General features: G+C 41.3%; 1 protein-coding gene across 15 annotated transcripts in view; it reads left to right on the forward strand.

Annotated features, from left to right (window-relative positions):
• madd (MAP-kinase activating death domain) overlaps positions 1 to 14,556 on the forward strand; it is a 79,367-nt gene extending 64,811 nt beyond the window's left edge. For 12 of the 15 annotated variants that reach the window (XM_070445330.1, XM_070445327.1, XM_070445329.1 and 9 more), the window contains 6 exons: positions 1,673 to 1,780; positions 2,028 to 2,192; positions 2,377 to 2,449; positions 3,114 to 3,220; positions 6,388 to 6,457; positions 14,281 to 14,551. In XM_070445330.1, coding sequence (XP_070301431.1) covers positions 1,673 to 1,780; positions 2,028 to 2,192; positions 2,377 to 2,449; positions 3,114 to 3,220; positions 6,388 to 6,457; positions 14,281 to 14,336 — 579 coding nt within the window. In that variant the 3' untranslated portion in view covers positions 14,337 to 14,551. Of the gene's footprint in view, positions 1 to 1,672; positions 1,781 to 2,027; positions 2,193 to 2,376; positions 2,450 to 3,113; positions 3,221 to 6,387; positions 6,458 to 14,280 lie in introns of all 15 variants that reach the window. The other 3 variants (XM_070445322.1, XM_070445323.1, XM_070445331.1) reach the window with 2 other exon arrangements.
• The last annotated feature ends 673 nt before the right edge of the window (positions 14,557 to 15,229 follow it).

A 15,229-nucleotide genomic window follows, 5' to 3' on the forward strand; every position in this document is an offset into this window, starting at 1 on the left:
TCATGGCGACCCATAGAGGATACATACAGAGCTTTAAACTGATCTGAGAACAGAGCCTCGTTTTCAGACCTTCGCAGTTCCGTCATGAATTTCGTGCAGAAAGAGTTCTGGTTCCCCACAGACATAATTCAAACGGTTTTAGAAACTAGAGATTGTTTTCTATCCAATAGTCAATAATAATATGCATATTGTACGAGAAGAATTGAGTGCGAGGCAGTTTAATATTTGGGAACGATAAATGTCCAAGTTGAAAACAGCACCCCCTGTAGTGTCAAGAGACCTACGGCATCGTATATTTCTGTGTGTTATTATGTTATAACTAAGTCTATGATTTGATAGAGCAGTCTGACTGAGCGGTGGTAGGCAGCAGCAGGCTCGTAAGCATTCATTCAAACAGCACTTTCCTGCATTTTGCCAGAAGCTCTTCGCTGTGCTTCAAGCCTATCAACTCCCAGATTAGGCTGGTGTAACCGATGTGAAATGGCTAGCTAGTTAGCGGGGTGCGCGCTAATAGCGTTTCAAACGKCACTCGCTCTGAGACTTGGAGTAGTTATTCCCCTTGCTCTGCATGGGTAACGCTGCTTGACGTTGTGTTCCTGGTTCGAGCCCAGGTAGGAGCGAGGAGAGTGATGGAAGCTATACTGTTACACTGGCAATACTAAAGTGCCTATAAGAACATCCAATAGTCAAAGGTTAATGAAATACAAATGGTATAGTCCTATAATTCCTATAATAACTACAACCTAAAACTTCTTACCTGGGAATATTGAAGACTCATGTTAAAAAGGAACCACCAGCTTTCATATGTTCTCATGTTCTGAGCAAGGAACTTAAACGTTAGCTTTTTTACATGGCACATATTGCACTTTTACTTTCTTCTCCGACACTTTGTTTTTGCATTATTTAAACCAAATTGAACATGTTTCATTATTTATTTGAGGCTAAATTGATTTTATTGATATATTATATTAAGTTAAAATAAGTGTTCATTCATTATTGTTGTAATTGTCATTATTACAAATACATTTTAAAAAACGTCCGATTAATCAGTATCAGCCTTTTTTGGTCCTCCAATAATCGGTATCAGTGTTGAAAAATCATAATCGGTCGACCTCTAATCTCCATATATACTTCCATTGATAAAAAAAATGGTACCGGGTACCTTCAGATGAGTCTTGAGGCCTTGTGGGCATCCTAGAGCAAAACAACCAACATGAACGTGTTTGTGAGAGACTCGCCTTTCCACAGAGAGGGGTCATATTACTGTGTAGCCCAAACTGTTCAGAGGCTACAGACAGAAGTTGGCAGAAGGGGATGTACCAACTTCGTAGAGCAAAACGGAGAACACCATTGGGTTCATGAGTCATCTTTCTACAGAGGAGTCATAGTTTTATAGGCCAAACCGTTCAGACGTTTTTGGGAGAGGACCGATCTTCTGGATATCTCATGGTCTGACAAACACAGTTCTTCTAATTCTGCCACCTTTCACCACAGATGTGGAAGGGCGATCTCGGCGAATATGGTGGATTGAGACGCAGCCCATGCAACAACAAAAAAACATATCTCTAGCTTAAACGGATGCATTTTGATGGGGATTTATTTATTATGTTAGATTTTCACGGGGCCGCAGAAATTGTAGAAGGGTAAAAAGTCTTGTTCACTCATATTTCAGAATGGCCGCGAGCTGTCCATCAGACCTAGCGGAAGCCGTCACATCAAGAAGCAGACCTTCGTGGTGCATGCTGGGACAGATACCACGGGGGACATCTTCTTCATGGAGGTATGAGAGACACTTTCAGCATTCACTTTCCCAGCCCTTCCTTGTACATACAGTAGGCCTTGTTCATGTTTTCTTTTTATTGTGCCCCCAGAGATAGCCTGACGAGTATCTGAATAGATCAAATTTACAAATCATCGTCAAGAACTGTCAAACTCTGCAATTTGTAGTTTCAGTAGATCTAGCGTTTAGCTCTACAGTGGATATCAAATAATTGCATCCTTTGCCTCTGTCCATTTCCCCCATTCAGGTGTGTGACGACTGTATAGTCCTGCGCAGCAACATCGGCACAGTGTATGAGCGCTGGTGGTACGAGAAGCTCATCAACATGACCTACTGCCCCAAGACCAAGGTCCTGTGTCTGTGGAGACGCAATGGCCAGGAGACCCAACTCAACAAGTTCTACACCAAGAAGGTGAGCCCCTACCGTTAGCGCTTTGAGTACTGAAATGCAACTAGCAATTATGAACACCATGATATCCGTGTTAGTGGAACCTGTGACTAAGGTGACTGTAAATTGAATTGTGACTTTCGTGTCAGACTTTTGTACAGCCACTTTTTGTATTCCATAATCTGAATTCAAATGTTTTGTTGTCTAGTGTCGCGAATTGTATTACTGTGTGAAGGACAGCATGGAAAGAGCTGCTGCCCGACAGCAGAGCATTAAACCAGGTATGTGGGTGTGCACGTTTGGCTGGAGTCTCCTTCTTTGAGGCAGCACCAATGTATTCTTGCCCTGCGTTTTGAAAATGGATAGCCCTAGGGCAGTGGTATTCGAAGTCTGGGTCGGGACCTAGAGGAATTGCAGTGGGGTCACCAAAATATATTTCAAAGAAATGAAGAGTACAGATTAATGTATGAGACAATATATACAAACGCTTTTGAGAGAKATCATTTGAAAAAGGAATTATTGAATTTATTGGTTTCTTTTCATTTTGATAAGAGAGATGAAAATGTCATGAAATAAAGGTTATTTGTTCATGTAAAAATGGAAATGTGCCGATTTTTAAGGTTGTCACTACATTTGGCCAAAAAAAACGGGGTCCCGATGAAGAAGTTTGTATACCGCTACACTAGGGGTTAATAACAGTTAGTAATAGTTCGTAGTCTATGGAGAAGTAGAACTTTGGGATGTAGGAATAACTCTGAGTGAAGGTGAGCTCTACCCTACTGCTTTATCGTCCAATAAATTCTATAACCATTTGAGTCAATCAGCTGAGTTGGCCAAGTAAAGACTTTTCTGTCTGTTATCACGAACACTTTTCGAAAGGGATGTACAGCGGAATGGATAGGGGAGGGATCCTTTGGTTTAAGYGATCTGTCCTTCTCTCCATAGGGCCAGAGCTGGGTGGAGAGTTCCCTGTGCAGGACATGAAGACTGGCGAGGGAGGACTGCTGCAAGTCACCCTGGAAGGCATCAACCTCAAATTCATGCACAGCCAGGTAGGAGGCCTGTATTACCACACGCACACGCGAAACCATTTAACCTCCTTCCAACCACCGCAATTCTTCTCCTCGTTTTCTGTTTTCTTTCTCTCTCTCACACACACACACAACAGTGGCTCACTTCCTCTAAGGTCTCTTTAAAAAACAAAAGAGAGAATAGAAGGCATTTATGGTTGTTTATCTTTGACATTGATACATTTTTATAGCCTACTGAATTGACTGAAAAAGCAGAGTACATTTTAAAGGTACTTCAGTCACTGTTTTGATCAGGACCTTAGAGGAATAACTCATTTTTGTGCTTTGTCTTTCTATGATTTATTTGTGCAGTCACTAAGATGTATGTTTCAAGATGAAAACACATATCCACTTCTGTTAAAGGCCTCCCGAGTGGCGCAGCGGTCTAAGGCATTGCATCGCAGTGCTAGAGGCGTCACTACAGATCCGGGTTCAATCCCGGGCTGTGTCGCAGTCGGCTGCGACCGGGAGAACCATGAGACGGCGCACAATTGGCCCAGTGTCGTCCAGGTTAGGGGACAGTTTGGCCGGCTGGGTTGTCCTTGTCCCATCACGCTCTAGCGACTTCTTGTGGAGGCCGGGGGCATGCACGCGGACTTCAGGTCCCCAGCTGTACACTGTTTACTCCGGGTTAAGGCAGCAGTGTGTCAAGAAGCAGTGCGGCTTGGCAGGTCGTGTTTCGGTGGACGCGTGGCTCTCGACTTTTGCCTCTCCCGAGTCCGTATTGGGAGTTGTAGCGATGGGACAAGACTGTAACTACCAATTGGATATCATGAAATTGGGGAGAAAAAAGGGGTACATTTTTTAAATTTTTATATAATCATAATTGGACATTTTTTTTTATATAAATACTAAAATAGCCTGTTAATACTTAGCATTCTTAGTTGTGGTGCCCAAACCTTGTTGTTTGTGGGGGAAGGCGAGTGTTCTGTTTGTGTAAGAGAGATTTGTGCATCAGAGGTAAGACAGATGACCTTGCGCAAAGACTTTTCATTAATAATTGCCATTTTATTTTTCCCTTTTAAAGTTTTGTCCCCTTGACCTGCATATTAAAGTTCGATGAAAAATACCTCAAGTATTCACAACTTTTGGTGTTGGGGCAATTCCATTTCCTGAATCAACTTGAGTAAGAATATAATTGACCTCAGTCCTCACCACTGTCACAAGTAGATATTTTTGGACCCAAAGGAAATGCTTGGAATCTGAAATAACAATTATACAATTGCTCCGCCGGTGATTGAGGGTCATAGGAGTGGCACTCATTTAATATAACCATAGTGAAGAAACATACTGGACATATCACACTGTAGGATTGGGGCAAAAACGCATTGAATCAACACATGGGAATGCCTACTCATAAAGTAATACTCAATTGTAGTAGAATAGAAAACAATGTTTTTGACCACTACTTTCTTTATGAAAGGTCCTAGCTCTTTGAACTGCTTTCTTGATTTCTTTAGATCACACAGCGCACCTAATTGAAAGGAATTAAGGCTAGACATTGGAGTGGCCAATCGAGAGTGTATTTGATAGTGTTGCTTCAAAAAGAAGGCACAAACAGGTTAGAACACAGTGCTATGGTTGAAGAACAGTTACATCATCATCATCATCATATAGAATTTAACAAGGGTACCACAGTCAATGTTATAATACCTTTTCCCTACTACAGACAACTTAGCCTAATTTACCTTTTAGGAACAACACATACCTTTGTGCAACCTGATTGTACGATAATGGTCCATAGTTCTCATTGAGATACTGCTTGGAGAGTTCAAACCACCTCTTTTTCCAACGTCAGCTCTGCAGGAGCTTATCCACCAGTAGTAGATGTCATATTCATAGACCTCATTCATGCAATAAAACATTTAAAAAAAACACTTAACTGTCTTGTTGTGAAGAACTTTTAATGCCAACCCATTACATTTTGCCAGTGCAGGCCCACCCAAGCTTCCAGTGACAGACATGGGTCACCGTAGGGTTAAATACGCGGRCATGTTACAGAGTGGTGAGGTTGTTAAAGGCGGCAGCCTGTTTTGTTGGGGAGGCGATGTGGCTGACTGCCCTCTTGGTCCTGTACTACTGAGCTGTTGGTGCCAGCCCTCGTTGCTGGAGGAGGGGGCATGGAGGGCATGGGGGGCGGGAATGGGTTCCCAGCAGTCAAAACTGGTTGAAATTATGTCATTACAACCAGAGATTGGTTTTGGTAAACTGGTAGTAATTATGTCATTTTCTGGGTTAGGCCCAGGAATGAACCAACAAAAAAAAGTCCAGCTGTTTAAAGTATAGACTAGACCAACTTTCAGTAGTTATTTTTCAATTTTTTTGTACTTTAGTTTAGCACTTCATCATTCCAGTAGAATTTTCTGTGGCAGGTATATTGGCATTGATAGCTGTTAATACGTCAAGTCCCGTCCATTATGTTGATCGTTTTTGGGGGATAGTGCAGCGCCCTCTTTGAGCGCCGTCCAGTGTTTGTGCTCTTCTGTCCGATAATAATCCAAACCGTTTCTCTTCCATGCTCTCTCCCCCTGCAAGGAGCGGAAGGTACACAACCTCTGCCGTGTTTGCTTGTTAGCGGTTATGACTTTTTTGTTGGGTTCGTTTTCCTCAATTTCTTTAGCTGTGTGTGGTAAACTTTATGTTATGTGTCCTCATCTCTGTTTTCATATGGAATTTCCATGTATGCTTAGCATTACATGGGCCACAGTGCATTTGCATTAGTAGGGAAAACGGAAATGAGTTAGCAGTCGCCATTGCTTCACTGTTGACAACAAATGGCCACAATAGCTTTGCTGATGCACAGTTTAGTTAAGGCACTATAGTGCGAACAAATTGCCATATTATAGTTTCATTCAGCAAATAGTCATTAATAGCACTCACTTCATCATAGACATTTCCACAATGCAATCTACTCACCTAACCCCAGCCCATGTAAGCATTCAAACATGGAAACTTCTGTTTTGTGCTGTCCCATTTCATTTTGGTAGCGTTTAAAAGCTTGCATATACCATCTTCTGTATTCTTTCCCTTTTAGTATTGACTAGATGAGAATTTAACGTTGTTCATTTTCTCTCTGAAATGTTTAATTTCAGCATGTCATTGAGTTACTAATGTTCTGTCTTGTTGTTTTTTTGTTTTTTTTGTTTTAGGTTTTCATAGAGCTGAATCACATTAAAAAGTGCAATACTGTGAAGGGAGTCTTTGTCCTGGAGGAATTTGGTAATTACCACATCTATTGATTCTAGGTCTGTACTCGACACGGCAGTAACTCACGACAAACGCAACGCTGACGCACAGAGTTAGCAACTGCAACGACTCGGGGTTCAGTGGATTCACAACAGCTCTTGCTTACCTCAGGGCAAATTATAGTCAGTGGTAGAGTTAGCTAGTTTCATTTTGCAATTTGAGAAGTCCAGCCCTCACAAATATGAATCTTTGCTTATTTTCATATATATTGCTGATTTATAAAATAAGAGAAAACAGCCCTATTTGTGAGATTTCTGTCTTTATCTGCTGTGTTTTTAGTTTTTAACCATGAGGTCTTAGGAGTCAGGCCTGCTGTGTTATGATGGAAGACTTGATGCACAGCTTGTTTCTGCATCAGACTTTTGTAAGGATCAAATGTTGGAAATGAGAGCTTTAGGGTAGGAAATCGTTTTTAGGGTTCACTCGACCAAATAAGATGCTATGTGCGTGAGAGGGAAATTCATCAAAGCCCAGAGCAGAGGGAAGCGGAGCCACAGATCGTATTTGAACTGTTTTAAACGCTCATTAGGAATAAAGGACACATACGTTAATGATGTTCTCAGTTGAAGCTGAATTATCTCGCTCGATCTTCAGGATAGAAGGTTGCTAACTTGTTGGAAATGGCCACATTTGGGTTGCGTTGAGTAGGCACAAAAAATGTTTTCAGAAAGAAAAGGAAAATGTACTTTCTTAGGCACGTTCAGGTAGTATCTCAGCCATTTCAAAACGTTTTCTCCCAATGGTGCCTACTAAACGCGATTGGGGATTCCTTTCCTGAGACCAGGGCTAGTATTTAGATATTTAGAGCATTTCCTTCAAGATGTGTAGACGGTTTATCGTGTCTGTTTATACTGCCATATTTGAAACAGACAACCAGTGACCAATGAGATTGTTAGGAGAGGCCTAGATCTGTGAGGTTATAGCCCCCATTTATATCAGCGCTGGACTGGGTTACTGCCGTGTCTCTGTGCTGCTTTTGTAATACGTTACCCTCATCCTTGCCGCTATGAAAACCTTCATTCTCCAGCAGGTAAAGTGCTGTCACCTTTCTCTTCTCCTTTCCCTTACGTAAGAGCATTCCTCCTCTCCGTTCCCGCCTTCTCTCATGCCCCTCATTCTTTATGCCGAATCCCCCTCGTTCCTTTCTTGTAAACCTTGGCTGAGTTTCTTCCTGTCCTGACCGTTTATTAAACTGAAACTTTCTGCTCCTCTCCATCACTTGAAAAAAGCAAACCCCTCTAGTGTTGTTTTTTTCCTCCGTGCTTTGGGGTTTTGRGGCCAAGAAACCTGGCGACTTGACAATGTGGGGAGCAGAGGGCTTTGACTGCCCCCCCCCCATTCCCTCCCCCTTTTTTCCGACCCCTACTTATCATTGTCCCCTCTTTCATAGGTTCACAGTTACTAATGAAAAGTCTGTCCACCGACACTGGCTTTGAGCTTGGTCTAGGGAGTTGGGCCTCATTAAAAGGACACTTTGGGATTTTGGCCGTCTACTTCCCCAGAGTCAGATGAACTCGTGGATACCATTTTTATGTCTCTGTGTCCTGCGTGGATGTAGTTTCGTGAGCCCATAAACTTCCAGTCATTGCACTAGCGCCAGTTAGCAACTTCCTTCAAACTGCACGCAGAGACATAAACATTGTATCCATGAGTTAATCTGACAATGGGGATGTAGATAAAGGGCCTCAATGCCAAAATCCCAAAGTATCCCTTTAACAGCTTATGTATTTGTGTCTTTAAGCATTCAGTTTCTTAGTTGACACACTTTGTTTTTCCYCTATAATGTCCTGCTTTGTTTCTTTCCCATTCTCCACATTGTTTTACATTGTTGTTGCTGTACACATTTGCTCACACTGTGTGACACTGATGTTTTTTGTATTTTCAAGCCATTAGTGGGAGTTCTTTCCTTTTCCGTGGGCCACATATGTCCTTCTTTACACAATAATTTTGATGTCTGTGTTCAAATGGCTTGCTGCTACAAACAGTTGAATCTATTCACCAAAACAAATCTAGGAACAGTAAGTAATGGGGGCAGTAAAAACCACTTTTTAGGAAACAACAGAACCTACACTACCGTTCAAATGTTTGGGGTCACTTATAAGTTTCCTTGTTTTTGAAAGAAAAGCACATCTTTTGTCCATTTAAAATAACATCAAATTGATCAGAAATACAGTGTAGACGTTGTTAATGTTGGAAATGACTGTTGTAGCTGGAAACGGCAGATTTTTTTTAATGGTATATCTACATAGGCCCATTATCAGCAACCATAATTTTAAAAGGCTAATTAATAATTGGAAAACCCTTTTGCAATTATGTTAGCACAGCTGAAAACTGCTGTGCTGATTTAAAGAAGCTTCACAAGTCCTCAACTGGCAGCTTCAATAAATAGTACCCGCAAAACACCAGTCTCAACGTCAACAGTGAAGAGGCGACTCCGGGATGCTGGCCTTCTAGGCAGAGTTGCAAAGAAAAAGCCATATCTAAGACTGGCCAATAAAAAGGAAAGATGAAGATGGGCAAAAGAACACTGGACAGAGAAACTCTGCCTAGAAGGCCAGCATCCCAGAGTCAACTCTTCACTGTTGACATTTAGAATGGTATTTTGGGGTACTATTTAATGAAGCTGCCAGTCTGTTTCTCAAACTAGAGTCACTAATGTACTTGTCCTCTTGCTCAGTTGTTCACCGGGGCCTCCCACTCCTCTTTCTATTCTGGTTAGAGCCAGAATCCCTTCTGTACACAGCGTTGTATGAGATCTTCAGTTTCTTGGCAAATTCTCGCATGGAATAGCCTTCATTTCTCAGAACAAGAAGAGACTGACGAGTTTCAGAAGGAAAGTTATTTGTTTCTGTCCTTTTTGAGCCTGTAATTGAACCCACAAATGCTGATGCTCCAGATACTCAACTAGTCTAAAGAAGGCCAGTTTTATGCTTCTTTAATCAGAACAGCAGTTTTCAGCTGTGCTAACATAATTGCAAACGGGTTTTCTAATGATCAATTAGCCGTTTAAAATGATCAACTTGGATTAGCTAACACAACGTGCCATTGCAACACAGCTGATAATGGGCCTCTGTACACCTATGTAGATTTTCCATTTAAAAAATCAGCCGTTTCCAGCTACAATACTMATTTCCAACGTCTACACTGTATTTCTGAATAATTGTGTTTTTTTAATGGACAAAAAAATTGCTTTTCTTTCAAAAACAAGGATATTTCTAAGTGACCCCAAACTTTTGAACGGTAGTGTATATATTTTTTATCAGGTGAGAAACTGAGCCAGCTCATACAGCTGTTTGACATGTACCACAAGGATAAAGCTGGCGGCAAGCTAGAAGCGAGGTCGAAGTTTGGGTGGTTCTCGGAAACGAAGCTAAATAAACAAACTAGCCAGCTGTTTGTCAGAGGTGTTTGCAGTTGGCCGCATGCTGTGGACTGGGCAGACTAAATTCTCTAACTTTGCGAACTCATSTCTGGTGAACTATGCAGACAGTCATCAAGATGGTAGTCTGGTATGCAGACATGGTGGAAACATAACCAAACTGTCCCCAAGTTATATTCACACAAGCAGTTTTCCATAGTTAGCTTGAAAGATGATGGCTAGCTACCTAACTTAGCAGTGGCTGTTTGCCAGTCAGCATAGCTTGTAGAATACTGTGTGTTATGCCCTGGGAGTGCGACCCTAGCCCCTGKGTCTTCGGTCAAAAAGACGATGCAAGCCGTTGATTCACTGTGAACACCTCAATTCCACAGTAACCAGAATAATGGTGAATATGTAGTAGTACAAATTTCTACTAGAGAAAAGGAATGATAATACAATATTAGTCATGTATAATAATTCACTAGATAAAACATTGACATAGGTATACAATAGGAAATAAGCAGGGGAAATATGCATAAACATACAGAAAAGAATATGCATAAATAGTCATAAGGAATGTATACAAACATAATGGCAAGAATACCTAAGAAATATGCATAYGTAATATGTGGTTGGTATATATACATAATAGGKGATACACATGTAAACAATATGCATATAAAYCTTGCCACTAGGCGAGCCCTGTAATAGCTSTAATTGCAAAGGCTGACTGACATCCGTGAACATGCCAGAAAGGGCGGTGCTGGAAAACGACAACTCTTAACGGCTGCGTTTCAAACTCAAAGTAGACAGCCCTTGGCCCTGAACTCTAAGCCCTTGAATGGCATTTTACATCGTCACATCCGAGTGTTCCTTGCCCAAGCGAGGGAGTGTTGATCGAAGAGGCAACGTCCTTGGTGTAAATCTTGAAGTTGAGCTTCAAAACAACCAACCTAAGGCTATTAATGTTAACGACGCTGGGCCTATTGTACGTTGGCTTATGGGACTCCCAATCACGTCCGGTTGTGTATACAAATTTCAGAATTCCCCAAAAATATGTTTATGAATCTACTGTTTATAGGCTCCTCACTATGAGACTAAGCCAATTTTACAACGCTAAAATCAATGTTGTCTAGATATATTTTTTATCAAGTTAGGGTCATCATTTTTTCTGGCATGCCGAAAATGCAGCCTTCTTGATTAAATGTATACCTTTGCGGCCACCAGAGTTTGACATGTGACTACAGTTTGCATTGAATTGTGGGTCATATCAACCCTGCAAGTGACAAATTCTTCACTCGCTCCGTCAAGCAAAATCGAGGGCCAAGGGGACAACGTTTGTGAATTTGACCCCCATTTAAGGTGGCAATCAAACTACATCCGGTTTCAATGGGGATTCCCCGAGGGAAAGTTACTAGACCAAGGGCTGATGGGGTAAAAATCGCGTATTTGGACTGCAGCCTAGTGAGTGCCTTATTTTTCCATAGAGATTAACAGGCACAAATGGTGAACTGCCTAAATGGCCTACAGTTACATACAACACTGTAGAATAGGAATGTACAGGCACAAATAACATGCAGGGTGTAAGCATACATGGTAACAAAAGGGATAGAAGTAAGATTTGATGGAATATAAACCTGTACATGGCTGTAATGGATATAACAAAATACTGTTCTGACCACGGTTTACCTCAACGGTGAATAGACCAGTCAGAGGAACAGTAATGGGAGCCTACATAATATGCAGCGAAACAAGGAATGTGAACTATATGTTGTAACCCAATACTGATATATTMATTTGTAATAGACAATATATAAAGGTGAGTAGCAAGGCTACATTAACTGGGAACTAGCATAGGCTGACCGGGATAAATTAGCAATGACGCAGTAGAAAGTTATCTGTGGGGATATACAACAGGCATAGCAAAAATATTGTAATCAGATTGTAGATACTTTAGAGGATTACTTTTTGGATGACATGTAAGGATTTTTGTTAGGGGGAAAATATGACACCGTTTTCTCTCAATTCAGCATTGGAAAAAGGACACATTTAAGTTTGTTCCACCTGAGTGAGTCTGACCAMCAGTCAGAGACCACAATGACAATCACCAAATGCATTTGGAAACTTTTTGTCTTCTTCTCGGTAGCGATGCATGGGTAATATCACTGGGGAAGCCAGGACCATGCGGACAGCCTCCGAGCGATCGGGGAGGCTGTTTGGAATATTTATCCGACTGGATTTTAAAAAAAGTGTCACCCCTACTTCTAAAACCAAAGTTGCGCCCCTGAATTCAACCACACCTTTGTTTCATCCCAAAACCGGGGAGCAACATCTGTCCGGTGAAGTCCACAAAGCAGATTGCATGTAACAAACAGTTACGTGACCTACAGCATGGTCAAGCAAGTTAATGTTTACGACATTTTCGGACAACTAAACTATTGATTTAGAACTAAGGAGAGTTACCGCAAGTTGCAAAGAAAACAGGAGCTGCCTCCATTATTCCAGCACCATTTTAACTTCATCATCAAATCATCTATGCTTAGTCTAGTAGTGACAACTAAAATATACCAAAAGCAATATAGTCTGATCAACATAAGCTAAATATGATGTGGCTGTCCATTGTTCTGATTTGTGTGTGCATGCAGAGAAAAACATGTTGACTCACCCTACTACAAGCATTTCACTACACCCGCAATAACATCTGCTAAATATGTGTATGTGACCAATACGATTTGATTTATGACTGTCATACAAAAKACACTTTTATTTTTTGTTGTCCTAGGCTACCTGGCTAAAATGCTTGCTCGCTAGCCTAACTTCCTTTCGTGGGCAACATTAGCTAGTTAACATTAGCCTTCTACATATACAGTAGCTACATAGCTATTGAACTTCCAACCTCTCAGTCCAGGGGCACAATGTCTGAATTTATGGTTGGATCAGAATCGCTTTTATAATCATTGGCCAATACGGAGWATTAAGTAAAACCAAATCCCTATCTCCATCCATGGCAAGGAAATGGCCAATTTTAGCTAGCTATCCATGGCAAGGAAATGGCCAATTTTAGCTAGCTAGCTAGCCACCGTAGGACAACACAAGATGCAACAATTGAAGTTGTTTCTGTCAATTACGTATTTTTCTTGAAGCGATGTGAAAGAAGTGAAGCCAAATCCAAACTGGCTTCCCTTGATACTTTCTTTTGGTGCGCCAGGAGCATTCACAGTTGAGCTCACTCAGTTCAGCGCAACGCTGATTGGCTATTATTTTCATTACAAAATTATCAAGGGAGGCCAAATGTTCGCTGGCTTCCCTTGCATTCAATGCTACGGGTGGCAACAATGTCATACTCTTTAAGACTGTAACTCTGTGTTGTTTTTTGTCGCACTGCTTTGCTTTATCTTGGCCAGGTCGCAGTTGTAAATGAGAACTTGTTCTCAACTGGCCTACCTGGTTAGATAAAGGTGAAATAAYWTTTTTTTTTATTAAAACCAGACAGCATCAGATAGATGGCCTACACATACRGAGACAGAGGGGCGCTGTGTTGCTCTCTTGGATGCTTTCTCCATGATATACATTCAGCCTCTTGCGAATTGAAGGACAATTCTGAAAACACAAAGAGACGAAAGATATATATATTTTTTGTCAATTTTTCAAGGAAGCCAGGCTTCCCTTGGTATCCATGACTACACACCACTGCTTCTAATGCCTCATAAGGGGTAAGTAATCCAAAAGTAATCAACTATGTTACTGAGTTTGGGTAATCCAAAGGTTACTTAACTGATTACAATTTTGGACAGGTAGTAACAGATTACAATAAGAAAGTAACCTACCCAACCCTGCTGGTGACTGAGTGAGGGAGATGGGGATTCTTCACCTAGCTAGTGCACTAGCTAGCTTATTAGCTGGCTAGCTACCTACAGTGGCTTTCTTAGCGCATTATTGAACTTCGCTTCGCAAAGACTATCATTTGAGATGATTTACGAAGAACGTATTTTGCCTACAAGAACCACCCAAAGTTGCACTTTGATTCTACTGTCCTTCCCCCTTAAATATCAAATATATTTGCTAGACCTAGCAGTGGCAGAAAGGTAATTTTGAAAATGCCACACATTTCCAGATAGTATATGAGAGTATCCACCGTCTTAGACTTCAGATTTTCATCATGCCCAAGTGAAGCGTGTCCGTGTTTTTGATTCGATCCAATCTAACATATGCCCAAAGCAAATCAGGTAGCATCATTTTCGAGCTAAGTGTGAACTCTGAACCAGTTCAGTACTTGTGTGGACTCTTGGCCCACAGCCTCTTTTGCGTACCCTCTCATAGTCTGAAAACTCTAATCACATGCTACACCCGCTGCAACCCCCAGCTCTAACACTCTTTCTTGAAGGGTGGTTTCAACCTCTTGAATCCTTTGTTTTGTCTCTTGCACCTGCACTTGTAGTTCCTGAAACTAAAGAAGTGGTGATCCACAAGTACAAGACACCCATGGTGAGTTAAACTCTTCCGCTCTTGTAGCTAATGCCATACTCTTGGCATTCAATAGCCACCAGATCTGTTTTAACAGTACTGYGTTGCATATACAGTTGAAGTCGGAAGTTTACATACACTTAGGTTGGAGTCATTAAACTCATTTTTCAACCACTCCACAAATTTCTTGTTAACAAACTATTGACACAATAATTGACAATTTTTTGCAGACAGATTATTTCACTTATAATTCACTGTATCACAATTCCAGTGGGTCAGAAGTTTACATTACATTTTACATTTAAGTCATTTAGCAGACGCTCTTATCCAGAGCGACTTACAAATTACATACACTAAGTTGACTGTGCCTTTAAACAGCTTGGAAAATTCCAGAAAATGTCATGGCTTTAGAAGCTTCTGTTAGGCTAATTGACATCATTTGAGTCAATTGGAGGTGTTACCTGTGGATGTATTTCAAGGTACCTTCAAACTCAGTGCCTCTTTGCTTGACATAATGGGAAAATCAAAAGAAATCAGCCAAGACCTCAGAAAACAATTGGAGACTCCCACAAGTCTGGTTCATCCTTGGGAGCAATCAAACGCCTGGAGTACCACGTTCATCTATACAAACAATAGTAGCAAGTATAAACCCATGGGACCACGCAGCCGTCATACCGCTCAGAAGGAGACGCGTTGTCTCCTAGAGATGAACGTACTTTGGTGCGAAAGTGCAAATCAATCCAGAACAACAGCAAAGGACCTTGTGAAGATGCTAGAGGAAACGGGTACAAAAGTATCTATATCCACAGTAAATGAGTCCTATATCGACATAACCTGAAAGGCCGTCGCACAAGGAAGAAGCCACTGCTTCACAACCGCCATAATAAACCCAGACTACGGTTTGCAACTGCACATGGGGACAA

This window comes from Salvelinus sp. IW2-2015, linkage group LG10 (genome assembly GCF_002910315.2).
Source record: "Salvelinus sp. IW2-2015 linkage group LG10, ASM291031v2, whole genome shotgun sequence".
Taxonomy (NCBI): Eukaryota; Metazoa; Chordata; class Actinopteri; order Salmoniformes; family Salmonidae; genus Salvelinus; species Salvelinus sp. IW2-2015.